This window comes from Euprymna scolopes, chromosome 14 (assembly GCF_053919585.1).
Source record: "Euprymna scolopes isolate OS-2025 chromosome 14, ASM5391958v1, whole genome shotgun sequence".
In the NCBI taxonomy this organism is placed as follows: domain Eukaryota; kingdom Metazoa; phylum Mollusca; class Cephalopoda; order Sepiida; family Sepiolidae; genus Euprymna; species Euprymna scolopes.
The window spans coordinates 95,174,203-95,200,791 of record NC_136495.1 but is presented as its reverse complement, the minus strand read 5'-3'; the positions used below and the strand labels follow the sequence as shown (position 1 = coordinate 95,200,791).

Sequence of the window (26,589 nt, the reverse complement as noted above, 5' to 3'; positions counted from 1 at the left end):
TAATTGTTTTTGTTTGTTTTTGTTTTGTTTTGTTTTTGTTTTGTTTGTTTTGTTTGCTTTTGTTTGAATCCATCCTATCTGTGTGTCTGCATGTACTTATGTTTGGGTGACTGAGTACATATATGCATGTGTGTTTGGATTGGGAAAGACAAAAAACTTTAACCAATATGTGTGTGACATGTGAGTGGGTATGTGTATGAGAGTACGTGTGTGTGTATGTGTGTACGTATTTTTTATATGGTTGGGTGGATATATGCGTGTGTGTATATGTGTATATGTAGGTGGGTATTTATGTGTGTGCTCCTGCATGTATATCTATGTATATACGTGTGTATGTGTGTATGTTCCTACATGCGTATGCGCGTGTATGTGTGAGTGTATATATATATATAAATATATGTATATATATGTGTATATGTGTGTATGTATATGTATGTGTGTGTGATTGTGTGTGCGTGTGTGTGTGCGTATATATAAAAAAAGAAAGAAAGTTATAAAAAAAACATAAAAATCTTCACCAATGGGACCAAAAGCCCCCTCCCCATCAAATGAACATAACTCTGATTGGACTCTATAACGCACTGACTATTGGTAACAGAAAGTCTGAGACTGGCATTTCTCTGAAAAACACATTCAGTGTTATTAGATGTAAAATGTTCTCCAAAATAACAATTTAATCTTTCACTTAAAAAAAGGTTATATAAAAATATCTGAAGAGAGCTGAACAAGGCTTGAAACGCGTTATAAAAATATTTTAAAATAAGAAATGATAAAAGGTCGAACACCCTACAATTATGGATGGCTACACTCTTTTAAATATACATTTTTTTCTCTCGTTGGAACTACATAACCATCACTTTAAATATATATATGTGTGTGTGTGTGTATGTGTGTGTGTGTGTGTGTGTGTGTGTGTGTGTGTGTGTGTGTGTGGATATATATAATTACATCAAGTGATTACAATCTTTTTTTGCAAAAAATTTCATTGTTAAAACAACTTGCTACATAGAATAATATTTAGCGTTTAGTTTTTTTTTGTTTTGTTTTTGTTTTTTTTCGTCTTTTCATTTTTTTGGTGGTATTAACCCGAGAGTTTGGCCCGTGTAAAAGAAAAAAATGTATACGTTCGATATTGTTGGCGGTTGCTGTGAAGTCTGAATCTCTATATATTTGCGTGATTGGCGCGAATTTGTTCTTTATTATTGTATTCAATAATTTAATAAACTTATTGTAAGATATTCATGTATACTTTTCACTCTTGCCAAACTCGAAAAAATATAAAAAGACATTAGTCATTTCAGAAGCCATGGTGACCAGACAATGACCAAGGCAACCAACCCCCAATATTTCCTCCTGTATCAGAAAACACGCTATGTGATATACAAATATATGTACGTGATGTTGCCAAGCTAATCAAAAACCTTGATTCCAGTAAAGCAACCGGCCCTGACGGTATTCCAATTATAGTACTCAAAAAACTTCAACCTGAACTAGCGCCTATACTTACAAAACTGTTTAAACGTTGTCTTAAGGAGAATTGCTTCCCATCACCCTGGAAAATCTCATCAGTATGCCCTGTATTTAAGAATTCAAGTGATCGTTCATCCCCCTCTCAGTACAGGCCAATAAGTCTCCTGTGCGTCATGAGTAAGTTGCTTGAATCTGTGTTAAATACAGAAGTAATCAATCACCTCAGCAAAAACAACCTTCTTAGTGACACACAATATGGTTTCCGTTCTGCTAGATCTACAGCAGATGTGCTTACAGTTATATCTCATAGGATTAGCGAATCTCTCGACAGAGGCAACCTTTCTAGGGCAATTGCTCTTGACATATCAAAGGCCTTTGATAGGGTATGGCATAAACGTTTACTTCACAAGATCTCCAGCTATGGTATAGCTGGAAATGTCTTCTCAATTATTAAATCATTTCTTTCTGATAGGTTCATAAGAGTAGTAGTTGATGGGCAAAAATCAGAAGCTCACAGTATAAATGCTGGAGTCCCTCAGGGTTCCATCCTGGGCCCAACTCTCTTCCTGATCTACATTAATGATCTTCCAAATCACATCCTTATATCATTCGTAGACATTTTTGCTGACGACACTACCATCTATGGTAGCACATCTAAGACAGTAAACGACCAAGTTCTCTCCGATTCTCTCTCCTCTGATCTTGATCACGTTGTACCATGGGGAAAGAAGTGGCTGGTTACTAAAACCAAGCTTCTATCTTTACATCATCAACGTTCTGATCCCCATCTGGCATCAATTAAAATGAATGGCTCTCGTCTTCAGGAGGCCTCAAGTTTTGACAGGCTTCTGGGCTTGACCTTTACTCCTGATCTTAAATGGAATACGTACATCAAATCTGTTGCCAAGGCCGCTGGAAAAATGTTGGGATCCTTCTATCGATCCAGTAGATATCACACTACTGATGCAATTCTCTATCTATATAAGATCCAGATACGTCCAAGGATGGAATACTGTTGCCACATATGGGCAGGAGCTGCTAGAAAAGAATTGTCCTGCCTTGATAGGGTTCAAAATAGACTTCGTGGCCTGGTGGGAGATGTCCTTTTCTCTTCGCTGCAACCTCTATCTCACAGAAGAGATGTTGCGCGTTTGTCTCTGCTTTATCGTTATTTTCATGGAAAGTGTTCGACTGAGCTTCAATCTATGGTCCCCCCCTCGCCAAACTTTCACAAGAAACACTCGACTAGCTGAAAACACTATCAATAATTCCCCCCACTCTTTATCTGTGCCTAAACCTAAACATAGATTCCATGATCAAAGCTTCTTTCTTAGAACTGCACGCCTGTGGAATTGTCTTCCGTTTTCCTGCTTTCCAGCTGTCTATAATATGGTTGTCGTCAAGTCCAACGTGAACAAGTTTCTGATGAGCCGTTCCACTTAAGTTTTCCGTTCTTCCATTACTATCGATTACTGTATTGTCCTTTTGACTACTGTACACTCTTTAACCCTTATCCTTGAGTGGTCTATCGGCCTTGATAAGTGGTGACGCCTATGTAAAAAAAGAAATGTCAGAAAAATTTTAAAAACCACACACACACGCGCACGCGCGCTCACACACACGCACACAAACACATATATATATATATTTATATATATATATATATATATATATATATATATTCCACATACACGGGTTTCGTCGTTTACGACTTATCAGCGAGGCTTAACCTAGCAAGATTCGAAGCCAGGATCCCAGAGTTGAAATCCTGAAAATCTACCACTGAGCTAACTCCGATAGTGCTGGAATATACCGCGTTTTTGTAGATGTCACTTATTTGCTTATTTTTGTTTGTGATAATTTTGAGTGAATTCAATTATTTATATAAAATCCCTGTTATATATAGAAGAAGCTTTTATATAGCCATATACTATTGGAATGGATAAATTACTCCGCCAATTGTAGATACGGGCATCCTATTAAGAGCTAAATGTTTTTTTTTTTAATATTTGTATTTAACTCTACTTTAGGTAAATATATTAAGTAATGGAAATCTAATACATAAACGGCTATATGTCTGTTTGTCTGTCTGTCTCCATATTTTCAAACTCTATCACATCCGAAACTAAAAGTCGCAAGTCAAATAAGCACCAATTTCTATAGGAAACCCGCCTACCGAGATATTTGCATAAACTACAAGTCGGCATTCCCTACCCAAGCAAAAATAGGCTATGCGTCAAATGAGACAAATCATGTTCGCAGTAAGTGCACGAATAAAACAGACAAGATCACCTCTGTTCGAAAATTTCAATAAGTTCTCAAGCAAAATAGATACCCACAAAAACTCTACAGCACATTAGGACATCTAGCAGAAAACAACCGAACACACTGTCAAACACGTGCTTCCTGAAGATACCACATTTTATGATAGGATAACAATAGCCATACGCAAGCCCATTCGCAAAGAACATTTAGACATACAACTCACACACACCAGTCCAACAGTAAGACAACCAAATCTACACCAAGAAACAAACCATGTTCATTATCTAAGTTCCCGTAAAAACACAGGACTATAAGAACGCACATATTCAGTTTATCAAATCCAATGCACCATATGCAATGTCGTGTGTTGGAAGTGCAATCAGTCCGTTGCATATCCGAATCAAAGAACACATTACCACCAAGACCTACTCTTTTTACAAACACGTATATCACACGCACAACCCTAATAAAAACATAATTGTTAAAATACTAGCAACTTAAAGGAACCAAGCAAACCTCAGATTGAAAAAATCGATATTGATAGAAAAATTAAAACCAAAAATTAATAATAAAATGGAAATATCCAATATTTTCATAATAAATACACAAGCAGATTAATGTTTATTTCGACAGGTTAGAGTATTGGTTTTAAAAAAGTGGAAACGATCCATTCCTAAACTTCTAAAACAAATAACTTGCATTAATTGCATTATAAGATACAAGCAGAGGAATTACCTCCCTTGGACGGAGATGTAGAATTATTTCTCTTATATTTGAAAACTTAGACAGAATTACAAAATTACTTCCCTTAAATTTGAAAAAAAAATTTAAGATAGCAGAATTATCTCTCCTAAAAAACTACCGTAATTTTAAATTTAAAAATAGCGTTCTAAAATAAAATTAAATTTAACGGCCAATTTAAAATTTTAAACTAAACTAGAAACGACAACATAAAGAGTGGACATGTATTTTCTACCTCTTGAAAATGAATGTTGCGTCCAAATATTGGAATTTGCCATCTACAATCAGGTAAAATGATCGAATATTTATTTAAATTATTGAATTGTATTTTTGACAAACTTTCAAACACACCTTTTTCCGATAAACAATGCTTCAAGCAAACTACGACATACTTCTCATATATATATATATATATATATATATATATATATATATATATATATATATATATATATAGAGAGAGAGAGAGAGAGAGAGAAGAGAGAGAGAGAGAAAGATAGAAAGATAGAGAGATACCTTTCTAATAAAATACATATTTCTAAATTTTTCAGGAGTCAACTTCGAAAATTTTTACACAGTTGTTCTATCACTTGATTATATAGGTGTTGCTAAAATAATCATAAACTCATAGCTAGGATTTGCAAAAGAAAATACTTGTTCAAATCACAATGTTTAACGACCAATGAAAATATCTTTTCAATTAAAACAACTTAAAGTAACGCTGATTAAAATAAAGAATAAACAAATAAAATAAGGATGAATGGCTTGGATTTAACAATTAATTGTTTATAATTGAATATATAATAATATATAACTCAATACATATAATGATTAAATTCCTTATTTACTCTTCATTAACTCTTTTAATTTCAAAGTCTTGTATTTTCTAAATCAATCAATTTTTAATAGTGGCTGATGACACTGTTTTCGCTGCAAAGTTAATAGTTTCTTGTAGGTCAGTTTTAGATGAAAATTGATGTTGGAATAAGCATGTCCTTTGGTGATATATCAAAAGTTCTTTTATTTAGGTTTAAATCTGGGGAGCATGGAAACCATATCATCAACTTTATACATTGACACCCAAATATTTTAAGTTTGCTTGAGTCTCATGAGGAGAATAAGAAGCATCATCGCGCATAAAATCAAAGCTCTTGAGTAGAACACGGTTTATGTCACCTAGCCATAATCACATGAGATTCTCCCAAGAAATTGTAATAGGCAACAGACATTTTGACGCTTTCAAATACTCTTATTCCACCAATGAGTCAATTTCTAATGATACCCGCTCATATCATGATCTCACCATCTTTTTGTTGTCGTTTCAGACGATGATAACTTTCGAAAGGCTCTCAAGTCAATCGAGGGTTTCTCGTGTCTCATCAGTGAAAAGAACATCATATTCATCTTCATAGAGTACTTTGGACAAATCGTCGTGTTTTGGTCTAAGAAGAAGTTTTCTAAGTTTTGTTTTTACAGAAGCCATTACTTGAAGAAATGCATTCCTTGTTGTTTTCTAATACGTCAGGGTACTCAGTTAAGATTTGCTTGACTTTTTTATGGAGTTGACGGTCAATATTCCCTAAATTTCTGTTGGTGAAAATCTTGGATATTCCAATACTGGTCCCTTTTTCTTCAGAAATATTTTTACAGTATTGACATGATGACTTACTTTGGGGACAATTGCACCTTAAGTCAATTTTACTACTTTATCAAGTCTTGAAAGCCACTTGAGGATAACGGTTAATGAGTGTAAGGTGATCAGTGAGACAACAGCGTAGTGATCGCTATTGGCTGAAATTTGGTAGAATTCGATTAAGAGGACAGCTCAACAAGAAGTTGTTTACATTAAACTTTCATTCAGCAATGCTGTAGCCAACTAAAAAGCAGATCCGTGGTACAGCAGACCGGTCGAGGAAATAAACTTTTTTATGGAATTTGTGTTTAGATTTAGGCACATATCGAAAGTGGGGAAAAATGTTGACAGTGGTTGTAGCTAGACGAGTATTTATTAAGAAAATTGGGCACAGAATAGAGTTTTGAGGCAAGCTAGCGTTGATACTTTGAGCTTCCAATCGACGACTACTTCTTTATCAGAGCGAAACGATTCGATGGTTGAGAGGACATTTCCAGATAGGCCGTAGCTGTAAAATATTGTGAAGTAGACCTTTATGCAAAATCATATCAAATATCTTTGATATGTTAGAAACTTCCTGCATCATTCATTCTTCCATTATGGCATTAAAATGTGAAATAACCCTTTCGGGGAGCAGTATCGTAGTACCATAGAATCAGCAGGAGCACTAGTAGTACGTAGCGCATACGACTACCCGTAATGAACACCACCGAATAGTAACCTCCGCTTACCCTTTATCCTATCCTTGTAACATTTGTGGTTAATATATCTTTCTTACACCTAATCCGAATTCCGTGTTTTCCTTCCATGGTTCAAACCTTGGGTTCACATCAGTGACGATAGAAGCATTGGAGAAACTCAATCATGTCTGACCATTTTACATTGAATAGCGACAGAAATATTTGAGAGTTTCATTGAGAATTCTGTCTTCACTAGATCATTAGCGACAGAAGTACATAGCTACAGCTTCAACTAACTACGAAACTGTATTACATACAAAATAATATGCTGGTTACCAAAATCAGTGACGAACTACCGATTCGACAACTACGGAATATTTAAGATTATTTAGGGTCTGTCCAAACACGGCCAACGAAAATTTCGAGAACTATTGTTTACAAAAAAAAAGCAGTTTGCTCACTGCAAAAACTCTTAAACTCAAGAGTCAAGTTGAATTTCAACAAAATTTCGCATATAAAATAATTCTCCCCTCAAATTTACTAAGGCGGGTTCTTTTCTTAAAATAAAGGCAAGTTCTCACATAAAAGAAAAAAAAGAAATCTTAAGTATTAAAAAAAAATGGCAAGCATATTTTTTCGTCTGTCCGAAAGATAATTTTTTGTCACTCCTCTCCACACTTCTAAAGAAAAAAAAACGACTTATTTGTAAACACTTAGAAAGAAGAAAAAATGTCTAAAATTTTAAAATTCCTCAACGGAGAACATAAAAAACCTGTTTACTTGAAAATTCTTTAGCAAAAAAGAAAAGACTGTTATGCGTCCACCAAATGTTTTTCTTTATTGGTGGCTGATCATTTTGTTTGTTTGTTTGTTTGTTTGTTTGTTTGTTTGGTAACGAAAATTTTCTTTGTTTGTTTGTTTGTTTGTTTGTTTGTTTGGTAACGAAAATTTTTTTTGTTTGTTTGCTAACGAAAATAATAAAATAATAATAAATGTGGAGAAAATTTAGATGATTACCATTTTTTGGAACCACGGTATATTGAAATAACTAAACTAAAGTTGTTCAGTTTAACTAATCGTCTGTTCATTTCTTTCTTACTTTCACAAAAGAGAAAAAGAAAACAAGAAAAAGAAAAAAGAAAAGAAAAAAGAAAAAGAGAAAAGAGAAAAGAAAAGAAAAAAGAAAAAGAGAAAAGAAAAAGAAATAAAAGGAAAATAAAATAAATAAAAAGAAAAAAGAAAAATGAAAATAAAAAGAAAAAAGAAAAAGAAGAAAAAGAAAAAGAAAAAAGAGAAAGATAAATGTCTAAATTTTCTTATGTATCTTCATTTTCGTACACGAGTCTCCAATGCAACAGCAGTTGCTGTAATTTTTTTTCTTGCTCTCTGTGTCGCCCATCATTTTCTTCATATGATAAAACCGCTATATTTTTTCCTATCTAAATATGGAAGATTCAAAAAAACATAATCGTCCAAATGCTAAAGGCCCACATGGATCAGCAACAAAAAATGGAAGGAAGGCAACAACAAATGTTTGTGGAGTTACATAAACAACAAATAGAATTCCAACAACTTACACTTCAGAAAATTGAATTACAACAAAAACAAATTAGAGAATTACTTGTAAATTCATTAAATGGCTATAAAAGCTGACACAAACACGATTTTTCCCAGAGTACAATCTACAATTCGCTTGAAACATTTAAATACGTACCAGAGAACGACAAAATTTCCGAGGCCTTTTACAGGCGCTATGAAGATATTTTCAACATAGACTCTGAACAATGAACTATTCGGGCGTAACATAAACTTGTCCTATAAACGTTGGAATGGTCTGAAGATTATAAGGACAACCAGAAAGATTTTGTAACGTTTGCAACATTGGTGAACAAACTGCAATGATTTCAAACAAGCCGAGATGACTGCCGATGAGTTTAAATGCTTAATATTTACACACTAGATCTAGAATCAACAAAAGACGCGAAGTTAGACGACGGGTACTGATCAAGCTTGAAAACGAAAGAGGATTGACTCTTCAAAAATTGGCAGAGGATTGTTAAAGAGTAATTTCTGTCAAGTATGATTCAAAAACGATCGAGGATTCAGATGTTGTTCAATTTAGAAAAATTAGAAGCAATTTAACCGCCTATTTTTCTCAAAAAGACAAAAGGGAAATTTCATGTCCTAATACTGCAAACGTGAATATGTTAAAGAAACTGCCTGGGGCATGTTACCATTATAGGAACATGCATTTTTAATGTAGCATGTATTTAAGCAAACCGCACACACATCCATACATACGCCTTTTAACCAATGCATCAGTTGTCGCCCCTGTGGTAACCTCCACTTTCCCCAACAGGTGGTGCTTCCTTTTTCCTCTTCCGTTTTCTCTCTGTCTTCTTTCTCTTTCCACTCGAGACATTGAACTGACAACACGTGTTTGCCTTCAATTCAAACCTCAAATGTGAGTGGCACGCAAGTTACGACTACGATAGGGCGTTCATCTTTTCTCAAGATAGGTTTCGTACAAACTCTTACACACGCAATGAACAAGGTATGCTTCTACGAACTCTCACATACATTCACACACTCATATACGCAACGAACGTTTATCTACATGCATGTTAGTTGTAAACACACAAATACTCTGTAACGTTCGTAACGTTTCTGTGTAAATAAATATTCCTTGTACATTGTATGTAAATATATGATCCTGTTTCAGCGTGCTTCATTTAAATGTCTTCAATGTACTCGTAACACGTGCCATTATTGTTGATTATTTTCTTTATTACGCTGTCCCAGTAACGACGACCTCCGACAATCCAGACTGAGTGTACTGCACCTACACCCTAACCACCGCAAAACCTAAATATACAGTGACTGGGCAAAATTTCTTAGCTCAATTCCTAATACCTACTCAAACTATAACGTTATCCTGAACCCAAACTAACATAAAGTTATTAAAAAAAAATGAAAAAACCTAAGGTAAAAGTCCTAATCCGCACTAGCGCTTTATAACAAGTCTCCCCTCAAAACTGCTCCCACTGCATGCCCCTAAATAACTTTGAAGAGTGTAACTATTCATTAGATATATAACCTTTACAAACTAACCCTGTAACATTAACTAACAAGCCTCCCCACAAAACCGTTTCCACTGCATGCCCCTAAATCACTTTGAGGAGTGTAACTATGCATTAGATATATAACCTTTACAAGCTAACCCTGTAACATTAACTAATCACGCGCGGTCGCAGAAATACCTGGAGTAGGACCCAGGCGCGGAGCAAACCCTCTCAGGGCTGATGGACCCAGTAGATCTTCCCAGATCACCCGTCTAGGAGAAGGAAAACTCAGAAACTAAACCAAAGGGGAGGGAGGCCTCTCCCGCCTTGAACGACAACCTTCCTAGAGCTGGTGACTCAAACGAATTACCAGTCTGCAAACCTAAATTGCTTAAGTCTATCGCCGGCTTCCATACTCCTTCTTTGCCTATTAGTCAGGCGCAGAGACACTATCACAGGTGAATCGATAAAACACTTAGTGGTAGATCTTGTTTCTTGTCTAGGGCATTAAATGCCGTTCCCCCACTCCCGACACATCCCACCCCTCATAACTGGGCACTTGGGAGTGCTTGAGTACCACGCATACCTGTGTAATTAGATTCGGGTGATCTTCTGATGGGCTGAGGGTACCGGATTGACAGTTCCTGGCTGCTGTTTCCGACTGGTAGTACAGGTGCCCTAACTCTTTGGTAGCGCTTAGAGCGGCTGCTCCATCAACAGTTGTATAATATCGGGTTGTTTGTAGTGCCATGTCGCGCATGAAAAGGGACTCTGCACTCATCCCCGATGGGCTTTCCCGAGGCCACAGTCCTAGTTGAAAAAAGGTCAGCTAATGGTCTACTTGTGTTGCATGTCTGATATCCTGCATAACCTCTTGTTCAGCTCCCCCTCACCTAACTGAAACTCTTTAAAAACATGATGACACTAAAATCAAAAAATAAGCTTAAATAAGGCCTAGGGACAAACAAATTCAACTTGCATTCATTAACATCCGTGGGCTTAGAACTAATTTAGTTGATGTTGAAGTATTTCTCCTAACAAATACCCCGGATATCTTAACACTAAGCGAGACTAACCTACACTCCTCCATTCCCTCTAACTACTTTAACATGCCTGGCTATCTCCCACTCTGCCGTAAGGATTCTGACAGACATATGCACGGACTTGGAGTCTACATTCGTAATACCCTCCCCCTGACTAGAGAAACAAACCTAGAAACGGACGATCAAGCCTTTATGTGCTTTAGACTAAACATACAACACAACATTAGCTACTTTTATTTTCTCTACCGCTCTCCCTCGACCCAGGACTGCACCATAATAAACAAAGTCTCTGACAGTATAGACACAGCACTCTCCCTCGACACTAGCGCCCAAGTCCATGTATTTGGTGACTTTAATGTTCACCACAAAAACTGGCTTGGATTCTCTACTCACACAGATGCAGCGGGCAGCACAACACATAGTTTTGCTATATCTCACTCCCTATCACAAATGGTTACGTTTCCAACCCGTTTCCCTGACCAGCAAAAACAACAAGCATCACTTCTAGATCTGTTTCTGACTACAGTTCCCGAGGATTGTACAACAAATGCTAACAGCCCATTCGGGAACGCTGACCATGCAGTGATAATGGTAGAAATCGCCCTAAATTCTAGACACAAAACTAAAGAGCCAGTGCTCAAAACAACGAGATATTATAAAAAGGCTGACTGGGAAGCCATCAGAGATCTTATCAGAGATGCCCCATGGGGAAATATTTTTTCTCTTCCTGCTGAACAGTGCGCAAATGAGACCACTGAATGGTTCAAAACAGCAACTGAAGCACATGTTCCCATGCGGAAATTTTATAGCAAGCCCCACTCTCCCCAATGGTTTACTTCGACTTGCGCAACTGCCATTGCTCAAAGGCAGCATGCATACCGCAGATTTAACCGACATAAGTCCAGTTCAAACAAACAGAAGTACATAGAAGCTAGAAATAACGTTAAGAAAGAAATAGCGACAGCCAAGAGAGAATTTACTGAAACCACTAAAAAACGCACCGAAGCACAAAAATTAGGAAATCGTGACTTCTGGAAAATCTACAACAGTGTAGTAAATAATGGGCAATCAACAATTCCCCACTAACCAACAATCACGAGGTTGTTTGCTCAGCAACCGACAAAGCTAATATGCTCTAGTCCGGCACCTTACAGATGCTAAACTTCTAACTGACAAACAATATGGATTTAGACAAGCCCGTTCCACAGCTGACATCCTCACTGTAATCTCTGAACGTATATACCATTCACTGGACAAAGCGGGGGAGGGCAGAGCGGTAGCTCTAGATATATCTAAGGCTTTTGACAGGGTATGGCACAAGGGTCTCCTCAGGAAAATTAAATCATACGGTATCACTGGTAGAATACTTAGCATAATTAAATCCTTCTTAGATAAGAGAAAAATCCAGGTTGTCCTCGACGGTCGAACATCTAAACAGTGTGATATAAATGCGGGAGTGCCTCAGGGGTCTATTCTTGGACCTCTATTGTTCCTGATATTTATTAATGACCTCCCCGACAAAACTGCCTCTGAGATGGGTATATATGCTGATGACACTACACTCTATAACAGGCATGACAGGAAAACAAATGAACACATATCTAAAGAAATGGCAAAAACACTAGAGGATGACCTCCAATCTGGAATGGGGACATAAATGGATGGTCACATTCAATGCTGCCAAGACTAAACTGGTTTCCTTCAATAACTACAAGAAAGCTTCTCTGCCACAAATAGCAATGGCCAGTGACTCCCTGTCTGAGAGTACATCTTTCAAACTGTTTGGCCTAACGTTCACAGGAAACATGAGCTGGAACAATTATATTGAAAACATTGCCAGAGCCGCTGCAAAAAAGGTAGGCTCTCTCTACCGTGCTAGAAAAATTACTGACACCTGAAAGTATCCTGTATCTCTATAAGGCCACCATTCGCCCATGTATGGAGTATTGTTGTCACATCTGGGCTGGTGCGTCTATTACTAGTCTCTCGCTCCTAGACAAGGTTCAAAAAAGAGTCGCCAATCTGATAGGCCTTGAACTGGCATCTAAGCTTCAGCCTCTGTCCCATCGACGAAACGTTGCATCCCTCTGCTTGTTCTACAAGTATTTTAATGGTGAATGCTCTGACGAACTGCAGACACTTGTGCCCCCACGACGCAGACACCCTCGACAAACCCGACAGGCAGCTAAATCCCACCCCAACACAGTAGAGATCCCTAGATGTAAAATATCTTTCTACTCCAGTAGTTTTTTCCCCAGAACCGCTAGACTCTGGAATTCCATTCCAGGATCCTGCTTCCCTAACTGTACTGACATGCAGAAGTTCAAGTGCAACGTGAACCGACATCTTTCTGCCCAAATCCCTACATAGTACCCCAGTAGTTGCTGACCCTGATAGTAGCCCCCTACACCAAAGTGGTAATGTGCCTTGTTTGGGGTGAAAATGTAATTAAAAAAATATTTAAAAAATCCAGCTTATTGAACACGCAGCCTACAACGAGGGGATCCAGTTATACAACCAGTATACTAACTGCACACCGGCTCCCCCACACCATTGCGGTAAACGGCACTAGATGAAATTCTTCCCTGCAAAGCAGAATACATATTGCCAGATTTGCAATAAAATGATCATAATTTGATTCAGTGCTGGTACGCCAACAAAACGAGGAACCCCAAAAGTAAAAGCTCAATCATACAACATAGTTGAAAGAAATTTAGGGAAATATGTAACTGTTGATATTTTCAATAATTCTGTAAAATTCCAGCTTGACTTCGGCTCTGATCATTCAATCATCAACTGGCATACTTGGCGACAATTGCACAAGCCTATTAAAGGCGGATAAAACAGCAAATACGTAACTGGCAAGAATAACCAGGCTTAGGCCAGGTAACCTTTACAGTAACACTAAACGGAGTTATCAGAAAGCTGAAAGGCTACGTATTAAAATATTCGGATAACATATTCGGTACAGATTGGGTAGAAAGATTCAATCTATGGGGTTGCCCAATGAGTACATTTTGTCGCAAAATAGAAAGTACAGTGTCTAATTCGGTAGATCACAAAAAGGAATTCAAAAAACGATTTCCGCAAGAAGAAACAGATTTCAGCGAATGGGCATCACCTACAGTTCAGGTAAAAAAGAAGTCCAAACAAATATGAATCAAAACGATGATTTTTCGACAGGGTTAAACGATGTCTTGCAACCATTATCCTCTTCCAATCATTAAAGAATTTTTCAACAAATTAAACGGTGGAAAAATCTTCTCCAAAATTGACTCCTCATACGCATACCTTCAGCTAGAGATGGATGAAGAAAGTTCAAAAGTTCTCTGCACACACACTCATAGGGAGGGTGTACAAATACAACAGACTGCCTTTCGAGGTCAAGGTTGCGCCTGCAATTTTCCAGCAGGTCATGAATACCATGCTGGGTGATCTTGACTACGCAACAGCATATTTGGATGATATACTAATGACCAATAAAACTACAATAGAGCACTGGAACCATATAATAAATGTATTCGAGAAGTTACAAGAATACGGGTTATATGTTAAGGAGGCAAAGTGTGACATGTTCTTACCAGAGATCAAATACTTGTCACATCATAAATAGAGACGGTCGTCGGCCAGATCAAGAAAGAGCAAACGCGATGAGAAACATGCCAGCCCCAGATAACATTCAAGCCTTACAAATTCTCAAATAGATAAAGAGACTCTAGGAATAATATTCGCTATCACAAAGTTCCACAGATACCTACATGGAAGACGGTTCATATTACAAACAGATAATAAACCACTAATAACAATCTTTGGGTCCAAAAAAGGTCTGCCAGTTTATACTGTAAATAGATTGCTTCGTTAGGGAACGATTCTCTTAAACTATAACTTCGAGATCGAGTTCCTAACATCTAAAAATATTTGCCATTCGGAAAAATATTCACAAAAAATATATTCACATTCACAAAAATATGGAAGTTTTTAAAGACTTCATTATTGTTATACTAACGATGAATTGCGAAATCAAAAACATGATTTTGAATACAGTCAAAGAACTGCCAGTGACTTTGGTCGACATTAAAAGGGAGTCACATTGACAATAAAAACCCGAATGTGCCTGAAGTTTTCTCCCTCCATGATTCCAAGCAACCTACAAAGAAAAATATAGAAGGATTTTTCACACAGGACGTCCGGGAAAGAGCCGTACGAATAGCCACATGCGCTGCTATACATATTGGCCAAACATGGACAAAGACATAACAGAAATGATAGAATCTTGCAAGGGAAGCGCGCTTGCAGCGAAATCTCCAATTATAGCGTGCAAACCGTGTCAAAACAGACCACCCATGACAGAATTAATGTGGATTTTGCAGAGCTTTTAGACAGCATGTACAACTTCATTGTTGTTGATAGCCACTCAAAATGGCATGAGATGCTACAATGTAAAAGATTAACTACCAACTGCATGATTGAATTTTTATACGAGCTATTCGCGCGTTTTGGCATGTTAGATTGTGTGATGAAAAACAGCGACACTCAATTCACATCAAATGCATTCACAGACTTGCAAGTCGTATCAATTGGACCATATTACAACTCCTCAATATCACCCCTGATTGAATGGTCAGGCCGAGAGGTTCATAGACACTTTAAAGAGGGCTTTAAAAAGACATTAGAAACCCTGACAGAAAGAGCATTGCAACAGTTTCTGCAAGTTTATAACCCCTAATCTGAACACGCCTCTAGAAACAATGTTCGCAAGAAAAGTAAAATTCGTCTTCGATAAACTCATTCCACGGCAAGCGAAGTTCAAGAAAACCGTCTCACTTCATAAGAAATATTTCTGTCCTGACGATAAAGTACTTTTCCATGCATAGAAAGACAACATTAAATTCTGGGAAGTAGGCACTTTCAAACAAAGAATTGGCAAACTGGTCTAGTCTATCCAGGAACCGAAAATCACACACAAACGCAATATGAACCAGCTCAGGAAATGCCGTTTGACTGAATCGCCAAAACCCACGGGAACCAAGCCTCTGTTCTGCTACATTGGACTTAATGGATTGAGTATATGACTTTTCCACGTTTTCTATAATCCTTTTACAGTGATTGCTGGCAGACGTAATGGCGACTTTAGTATTAAAACATCACTGAAAACGTTGGAAACAATTGAAATGTCTGTGTGCAATGGCGACAGCACATTCAGCAGTGTACCACGTCTGGTTTTTCGGGATTTTTTTGTTGTTTTTTAATTTTTAGAGGATATGTAGCTATCTATATCGATTATTAACTAATTAGTTAAGTCAGATGCTCTAGAGAAAGAGGATACATATTTTTTTTACGTGAAACGTAGAGGTATTTCCGATATAAACGTTCGGAAACTGTCCTAGTTAGCCATCGAGTGTCGATACACTGTTTAATGGATATCTAGGGTCTTGCTGTACTTATCTATATTGAATGATCAGAAGATCCCAGCGGAAAAAGGACGGAGGATGAACACGGCTGAGTCCACGTTGTTAGAAAAAGATATAATCTCCATCAGCATCGGGTACTCGTGTAGGTTCGTTGACAATATGGGTTAAGTCATAACCAAAGGATAAATTGTGACAAAACCTCCCTTCGTCGTCTGTTTAGCTTAAGTAGAGTAACCACTCAACGTTGTGAACATTGAAATCTCCACAGACGTGAGAGTGAGCAGACAGGATCTGATCAACTCTATCAACAATACTCATAAAGATGGCAACACCATGATTGTGGGGACGGCATAGGGCAAATATAAATACTGTGTTTTGAGTGCTAATCTAAAGCACATCTAGGGGAATTTAAGGTTGAATAAATGTCCCTGTTACAGAGAAAGCCCTGCCTAATATTGGCACAAATTCAATAGTCATGGCGATCTTTAATGTCTCCTTTATTATAATTTGTAATAGTAATTTTGAACGTCTATCATGGTTAAGAAGTAAGAATGAAGTTATCGTGTCTGATCACTCTTAAATGGAAGAAAGCACTGTAGAAACTATTTACAACAATATGAGAATCAATCAAGTAATGTTAAAATGTGCACAATTTTCCGTAAAACAATTAAGATTAGTTAACAGAATTTAATTTTTATTATCATTGGTCATTATATATATATACACACACACACACATATATATATATATATATATATATATATATATATATATATATATGAATGTTTGTCTCTTGGAAGGACGAAGACTATCTGATTATCCTAGGGATGATGGATTACACGCGCCGGGAGTTTATTTGAAATGAAACTGGTTTGCTTAGAGCCAACTAGCCTGATCCAGCAGCAGGACAGGGTCTAGATAGATAGAAGCCAGGTGGAAGTGTCGACGACCTTCTACATACAGTGCGTGGTATTTCCAAATGGTTACTTACGGCCAGGCTCAACGTTGTTTGACTTCGGTGATCTAACGAGAAGCGGTGTATCAACGGGATTATGCCTTATATTTTTTATGTGTATCTGTGGACACTAATATGTACGCACGCATTTACGTATGTGTGTTTGTGTGTGTGTGTGTGTGTGCATGGGTGCATGTGCCTGTTTTTTGCATGAGCCTTCTTCAGCGATGGGATTGTTTTTAGTTTAGGTCGCATTTTAACAGTTCTTAACCATACCGCTATTCTTTGTATATACTTTCTCTATATACGTATATTCATATATGTAGGTGCAAACGCGCACGTGTGTGCAGGTTATTATGTATTTTGCATACATTTTTATCTCCCGTATCTACGTTACCATCATGCATACGTTTGCCTGTTGGGGCTTTTCCTCTTTAATTCAGATTTATCTTATCGCTAATTGCCGTCCTCTTCCATATTTTTTTTTTTTTGCCTTTATTTCTTTCATCCATTATTCCTCCGACTTCAGATTTTGTTTGCTCTCTCTCTCTCTCTCTCTCTCTCTCTCTCACACACACACACACACACACACACACACTCACTCACTCACTCACTCACACACACTTATTACAATAACACAGCTTATTATATCTTAATTTAATATACTTCCATAAGCCCTGATGAGAACCATTTTCTGATTGGATTTTAAATAGATGAGTTTTAATTTCAATCTTAATACTTTAAACCTACACAATCACTAACCCTAACCCCTCAAAATACGAAGGGGCGTTAAGTAAGCAATAAGTAATAGAGCAACGAAACTTGGCACAGTTCTTTCTTTATATAGTCTTTCTTTATATAGTCTTTCTTTATATAGGAAGTATCCAGAGTTATGCATATCACCAATCCAAAATTATTTCGGAGTTGCAATTTGCGATAGGTAAATCAATGCAGATACAAATTTTCAACTAGATGAGACCAATAGAAGTGAGTCAGTGGCATTACTTATTGAACGCATATCGTATGTGCTTAAAGTTATTCTAAAATACAATTTTAGTTCATTGTTAACAGCTCGATCGGGTGGTCTGTCATAAACATAATTTTCATCACTAAAAGCGCAGATTGAATGGGCGTATCTGTTCTGTTCTTCCTTTCTCGTATCATTTCATTTTAGATCCACCCTTAGCAATCTTAGTTGCGTAAATATTAATCCATCTATTCATATATCTAAGTAGATAGCCTTCTAACTATCTATGTCTACCAATGTAATTATACTAGAAAATTGTGACCTGTTGGATCATCCATTGCGTTCGCGTAGTAAGTCAAATTAAAAAAAAGAAAGTCTTTTTGTTCACTCTCTTTCCTCCTCTCTTTCTCTCTTTTCCTATTTCTCTCTTTATTACATACACACACGCGCGAGCATATTGTATATATATATATATATATATATATATATATATATATATATATATATATATATATATATATGTAAAATAAAAATAAAATAAAATGAAAATTACAATTAAATTTACCAAAATGATACAAGATGGTAAAATTAAAGTATATTATAAATATTAAAGAATTAATATTTATAAAGTTATCTCAGTCAGATGTAAAAGCTCGATAAAACCAAATAGGAGATAGAACTTATAATATTATAAGCTCTATCTCCTATTTGGTTTTATCGAGCTTTTACATCTGACTGAGATAACTTTATAAATATTGATTCTTTAATATTTATAATATACTTTAATTTTACCATCTTGGATCATTTTGGTAAATTTAATTGTAATTTTCATTTTATTATAAGCTCCCGTTTGGTTGAGCTTTTTATTCTCTCAAGATATATTTGAAAAGGAACACATCCCTCTGTCTGCCAAAAATATCCCTATTCCTACCCAACAAGAATATATCCACAAATTTGTTCTCACTTTAAACACTTTCCTAAAAAATATAAGGTGGAATGCTTATCACCATGACTTAAGCATTAAAAATAACCTTAAAGCGCCTATTTCCTCTGAAGACCAACTTCACCCAGAAATCTTAACAAATAAACTCCCTATCAACTCTCATAGAGAACAGAAGAAATTCGAAAGAATTGCTGCCAAATTTTATGGATTAAAAACCACTGCCCACCCCAAATACAACCCTTACATCGAGGAGTTTGAGAATTCCATGTTAATTTAGTCAAAAAAATTAAATTTAAGAAACAAAAACACCATTATAATCCGGTTACTCGAAAAATAAATAATTTTGCCGAAAAAGTTAAAAAGAATAAACATATATTCGTCCTTGCTGATAAGACAAAAAATTAGTATAAACTTGATTATCCTACATATAAAAAACTTTTGTATAAAGAACTTAATAAATCTTATAAAATAGTCCATCCTAAGACTTAAGATTCCATTAATTCTGAAGGTAAATTTTTACTGACTTCTATGAATATTCATAACTTCACTGAAATAATTTCTCCGGGACTCCTAGATTCATCCTCAAAGATCGTAAACCTAATTTCTATGCCAAGCCCTCAATCAGATTGATCTGGCCATCTAACTCTGACTTAGGAGCTGTAAGCAAAAATATCTTAGATAGAATAATCCCTTCTATTAAAGAAAAAGTAAATTTCCCTCTTTGGTTGAATTCAGATTCCGTAATTAATTGGTTTGTCTCCCTTAAAAATAAACACCTCCTTAACTTCATAACATTTGACATCCAAAATTATAATCAATCAATTTTTTAAATAAGGCTCTTATCTTTGCTAAAAGAAATTCTGACTTAACTAATTTAGAAATAAAATTAATTCTCCTAGCGAGAAAGTCCATTATACAATTTAACAATAAGCTTTGGACTAGAAAGGATACCCCTGATAACTTTGAAATCTTGATGGGTGCTTCTGACTCTGCAGAAGTTACCGATTTAGTGGGACTATTCTTACTGAAAGAACTTGAATACCACTTTAAACATATCCAAGGGGGCCTTTATAGAGACGATGCCCTTTTTACTACAACAGCCAGGCCAAGAGAGTACAACAAAACAATTAAAAAATTACATAACTTCTTCAATAACTTTGGCCTTTCTATAATTGTCGGACCAAACAAAAAAACTTCAAATTTTCTAGATGTTACACTTAATCTTAACACCTAAACCCATAGCCCCTATCATAAACCTAATCTTACGCTTTTATACGTCCATAAATCTTCTAACCATCCAACTCACTTATAAAATCTATAGTACCATCCGTCTCTAGATGAATTTCTGCTCTTTCTGCTGATAAAAATTTTTTAATCAAAATGCTAATTTCTTCAATAATCCCTTATGGAACTCAGGACACAAGAAAAAGATTAAATACAACAATCATGCTCCTCCTGCAGGGCGTCTTAAATCTGTAATCACACACAATATGACTCGTAAGAAATCAGTTCAAATAACAAGATCTGCCGCTATTAATAACAATGGACCAGTCTACATATATAATCCAAACCAAAATACTAATCGTAATACCTCTAACCCACCTAGTCGTATCAGGAGAAAGAAAAATATTTGGTTTAATCCTCTATTTAGTGTAAATGTCAAAACTAATATACCTAAGGAATTCTTCAACATTGTACAAAACTCTTTCAAATACCCACACAGATATAGTTCTATTTTCAATAAAAATTCAATCAGGATTTCTTATTCAACAATGCCTAAGTTAGCACAAAGAATCTTAACATCTAATAACAAAAAAATTAAATCAGCCCAAAAAAATCCCTTTCCCAATTAAACCCAAAACTAACTGTAATTGTAATAACAAACATCTTTGCCCACTCAATAATGATTGCATCCATAAAGATGTTATATATTCTTGCACTATTACTGAGCTCCCACGCAATCCTACCATAACAGATACTAATATTTCGCCTTCAAGTTATTCTTCTTCCCATCCTCCATCTGATATAGTAACTAATCCAATACACAACTCGTGCAGCCCTTCCATCTACAATCATACAATTAGTAGTAGTAATAATAATAATAATAATGAGAATAATAATATTTCTCCTAACTGCCATCCTAACACTAACAACACTCATTATCCCCTCCAAAATAGTCCTCATACAGACATTGTCCCACCATTTATTGAACACTATGAACAAAATTCAAACTATTTAACTAATACAAATCAGCAAATTAATATTAATACCAGACTTCGAGCTTTTAATAAAGTACATACATATATCGGCGCTACTTCAACATTAATTAAGAAAAGAATATCAAACCACATTTTTTCTTTTAACAACCATAATTCTAATAATAACCAAGGAACTTCTCTAACCATTTTAATTAAAAAAACTTAACTCTAACAACACCCCCTTCTCAATCAAATGGACTATCATAAAAAAGTTAAGTCTGATACTCCAGGCTCTAAGTCATGTCGCCTCTGCACAACCGAAGCTATAACTATAATTACTTCCCCTCAAAATAACAATATAATAAATTCTAAAAATGAACTGATCTCTTTCTGTAAACATAAGTCCAAATTTAATTATTGCAATTTTGAAATTACATAGTTATTACTTTTACCTTTTATATAGATATATAAAAAATTTTCTTTAACTTTAACGTTTTTTCTACATACTTCTTAATACTTTATAATTAGGTAATCCTTTATTTATTTATTATTTCTTCTTTGCATGGCCGGTTTTTTATCTGCACTTTCTGCTTCATTCTTTAAACTTTCCTATCTATCTAATATATCAATTTACCCACACTTTCATATCTTGTATGTATATTTACTTATATTTTACTATATGCATTTACTTACCTTTTTTTCTTGTTTTCTCCTTAATTTGCAGATACAGGCGATTCTCTCCCCTTTAATAATTTTTATTTTTTATTTTATATTTTTTTTATTTATTGTTTATTTATTATTTATTGTTTATTTATTTATTAATTTATTTTCCATTTAGTGTCTTCTAACAATTCTTACTGGCATTTTTCAAGTGATGACCTGTACATTTCATTTGACCTATATTATTTTGCCCTATATATTTTTTTCACGCCTTTAACATTTCCTGTCTGGGTCATTTGGACATTTATTTCTCTATTTTATATTTAATTTTTTCACCATTCAATTTTTTCCTCTTTTTCTTCCCTGATCTTTCTTATTTATATTTATGCCTCGGCAGTAGAGTGAAAAGCATATCTTATTTTTCTTTTATTAATATTATTGGAATTTTTTCCTTTTTTCCCTTGTACACATTTTTGTGAATTATTCCATGGATTTCTGCCTTTGGATTATTTTGGACCATCTTCCAATTACAAGATTTCCTTGGATTTTACTTGTGCAAATGGAAATTCAATTAACTTTCTTGACGTTATATATTTGGATTTTACCGTCACTGGATTATTTATCCTCCACCATACTATCCATTCACGTGTAATCACCTTTTTCTTCACCATATTCCCTTTGCTTCACTTTTTTGTTATCAAGTAAGATCTTTGACTTACTTGTTGTTTATCAAATACCTTTGTATGCAAAATCCGATCCCGCATTTTGCTAATTCCTACCCTCTGATGAGAAGGAAAGTATTTCTTCGAAACTCCGCGGATTAAGGACTATCCACTTATCTAGTGTTTCCTTTTCAGATTAAATATGTTTTTAACTCATTTCAAAGTGTTTTTTAACATGTTTTATTAACTGTTTGCTCGTATATATATATATATATATATATATATATATATATATATATATTCCCATTATGAATCAAATAGTATAATATGTGTGGTGATATTTTCTATTGTTTATAATGGATTATTCTATTTAATCTTCTGTCTCATAATGAGTTTTATTATGACAGTTAATAAACAGAGAGAGATAGAGATAAAAAGAGAGAGAGAGGGGGGAGGGAGAAACGGAAGCAAGAGTGTAGTGACTGTATGAAATAAAAACGGTGTTCAAACAACACACAATGAGAGAGGCTGAGAGTAATATACAGAAATTTAGTTAGAAACAGATAAGTAAATTGTAAATTATGGCGACTTAGAATTTTATAAATTGATTGTTTAAACTTGATTTAAAAACCAAGGAACATTTTAGTGTGTATTTTATGTGATAAAAGATATACGAAAAAATAGGAAAACAAATGTTAACCCATGAGTATTGTCTATCTATCTATTTATCTATCTATCTATCTATCCATTTATCTATCTATCTATCTATCCACACACACACACACACACACACACATATATATATATATATATATATAATTGACTATATGATTATAGATATTTGGGTATATATCTATGTCATTGCATATCTATGTTTGTAGGTAAGTAGATATGTAAATATTCATCCACAAACATACAAACATACATATATACATATATGTATGTTTGTATGTATATATTCCACTTTTACTCTTTTCCTTTTCTTCCATAATTTCGAACTCTCGTCCCTTAATGAGAACCGCGATTTTGACGACTTTCAAAGTGATAGGACGTTGCGCACATTCGTGCTGGCAAACCCGCCCCTTCCGTTTTCCCACACGCTCCCTCCATTAATTCTCCTCCTTGTTGTCACCACTCCCCCCTCCCAAATCCTCATGTCCACTCCCATTTGACAAGGTAAACGACACCTACCACTTATCCTCCCACTGGTTTTCTGTTCTGACCAGCCGCTGACTTTACTATAAAAGACCACATCCTCTCCAACGCTTTGTTAGATCTCGCCAGGTTACTCTCACCAACCACGAAGGTAAGTGCAAACCTTTCTCTACGTTTTCAAAGTCGACTCAGAACTTTTCAAACGCATCAAATCTGTGCACGGGCATGCGCACTCGCGAATTCGCTATCCTTTCATTCTGTCTCACTTTACTTTTACTTCTCTCTCTCTCTCCTTGTCTCTTTTTCTCTCTTTCTATCTATCCCCCACCCCATCTCATTCACGCAGGTATATCTGTCTTGTGAGCTTTCCCTATTTCTTTCAGAACTTCTCAAAAGCATCAAATCCACAACCAGCATGCGCATGCAAGAAACTGCGAAACTTTAATTTCAGTCTCTCTCTCTCTCTCTCTTTCCTTCTCCCACTCCTCTGTCTCTCTCTCTCTCTCTCTCTCTCTATCTCTCTAGTGATTTAAAGGTTATGAGGGTTTTTGAAGCATGCCTCCAAAAACCCTCATAACCTTTAAATCACAACATATATATACATACATACATAAATACATACATACATATATGCGCGCACACACACACACACACACACACACATTATATATATATATATATATATATATATATATATATATATATATATATATATATATATACTAGCTTGGGTGCCCGGCGTTGCCCGAGTGTTTTGAGGTGTATGCTGAGCAAAAAAAAAAAAAAACGGTCAATTTTTTTTAACTTTGACCCCTATTATAACCCCTTAACATTTATTGGCACAAATAAAGTTATTAAGTTAGATCCATGTCCAAGGAACCTATATCTAAAATTTCACATGCTTAGACCCAAAATTGTTGGAGGAGTTTGGTAGAGTTCTGAAAGGTCAAATCGTTGAACTTTGACCACTTAATTGCCAAATTTCTGGCCGAAACCCAATCACATTGATTTTCCCAAATCTCAGTACCCTGTATATCAAATTTCGAATCTGTAGGCTTAAAATTGACAGAGTTATTGCGTAGGGAAATGTACACAGACACACACACAGACACTTTCACGTTTATATATATACTAGCATGGGCGCCCGGCGTTGCCCGGGTGTTTGAATGTGTATGTTGAGCAAAAAAAAAAAAAGTGGTAGTAGGAAGGCAGACTTGAACCCGTACCGCAAAGGTGGAAAAGAACGGGGTAAAACCTAACGTTTATGCTGTTACGACCACCGCCAAACCGGAAGTGACATTTTTAAAATTAAGGCTAGACAATCTAAAGGAGAAGATAACTTTAAAAAATATCGGCGAAAAAAGTGACCACCCCCTGTAGAAAAGTGCCCAGTTAATGTTTTTAGCCAATTTTTCTATATTTGTCGTATGAAAGATCGAACTTTAAAACGATACTGATCTTGGTACAATCCGTCGCCTCTATTGAAAGTTTAAGGCAGACATGCAAACAGACATACATACATACATTTATATATTGGTAACTAAAAACTTTCGACCCAAACTGATGAAAAAGCTTGCCCTATCTCTGAATACCCTTTATGTAAAATTTCAAATATTTAGACCAGAAATTGTCTGAGTAATTTGGAAGAGACCGCAGAGGTCAATTTTTTTTTAACTTTGACCCCTATTATGACCGCTTAACATTTATTGTTTTGGGCTCAAATCAAGTTATTAAATTAGATCCATGTCCAAGGAACCTATATCTAAAATTTCAAGTGCGTAGACCCAAAATTGTTGGAGTAGTTTGGTAGAGTTCTCAAAGGTCAAATCGTTGAACTTTGACCACTTAATCGCCAAATTTCTGGTCGAAACCCGATCACATCGATTTTCCCAAATCTCAGTACCCTGTGTATCAAATTTCGAGTCTGTAGACTAAAAATTGACAGAGTTATTGCGTAGGGAAATGTACACAGACACGCAGATACACAGATACACAGAGCCATACAATGGATACTTATATTGATATTACGATATTGCTCGTCGTATTGTATTAAATCATTGCAAAAGATTTTGACAACTTAAAATTTTATGTTGAAAATGAAAAATTGTTATTTTGAAAATCATTATTCATAACAATAACGAGATTTGCTCTGTATTCCGTTTGTCAACATGCTTTCAAATGCTTCGCTTGAAAAATTCTTTAGTTTTTGATGAAACTTTCTCGTGTTCTAAATCTTCTCTAGCGAAGCCATCTAAATTGTTTTGCAATCATCGAAATAAGTGATAATTTGAGGAAGCTAAGCAGGATGCGGCAAGATTTTACAACCAAATTCTCTTTGGTCAGTAGTGCTTCGTGAAGACGAGCATTATCATGATGGAAGATGATTCCCTTTGTGCTGACTAAAGGAAGTCGTTTTGGCGTCAACGCGAGTTGGAATATTACAGGAACATGTAAAGGGAGTTCCTCCTATTTTTTAACTCAAAAAGTTGGAGACTTGCGAAGATAGGAATCGTACAGCGGCTTGTTGTGCTCCAGAATTTATTTTTCTGGATAGTCGCCACCATTTTCAATGCACTTTTGCCAGAAATCCAATGACGCATCTCTGCTTCTAGCGCACGTTCATGACAGAGGTTGCTTTCTTAAGTGTCACACCGTTAATATCTGTAACAATGAAATGAAACTTTCAGATCATGAATGCATAAGTTCAGTCATCACAACAACGCAATTTGCAATCCCTCTGATCT

General features: G+C 35.6%; 2 protein-coding genes across 3 annotated transcripts in view; both read left to right on the top strand.

The window, feature by feature from the left end:
* Positions 1-15,278: 15,278 nt before the first annotated feature.
* Positions 15,279-15,620, top strand: LOC145292782 (uncharacterized). The gene has a single exon (XM_080138821.1). The coding sequence runs from the start codon at positions 15,279-15,281 to the stop codon at positions 15,618-15,620; it is 342 nt and encodes a 113-aa protein (XP_079994947.1).
* An 8,258-nt stretch (positions 15,621-23,878) lies between these two features.
* Positions 23,879-26,589, top strand: part of LOC145293171 (uncharacterized) — a 132,135-nt gene continuing 129,424 nt past the window's right edge. The window contains exon 1 of one of the 2 annotated variants that reach the window (XM_080139637.1): positions 23,879-23,996. The gene's annotated coding sequence lies outside the window, so the exon portion shown is untranslated. The remainder of the gene's footprint in view (positions 23,997-26,589) is intronic. The other variant, XM_080139636.1, reaches the window with a different exon arrangement.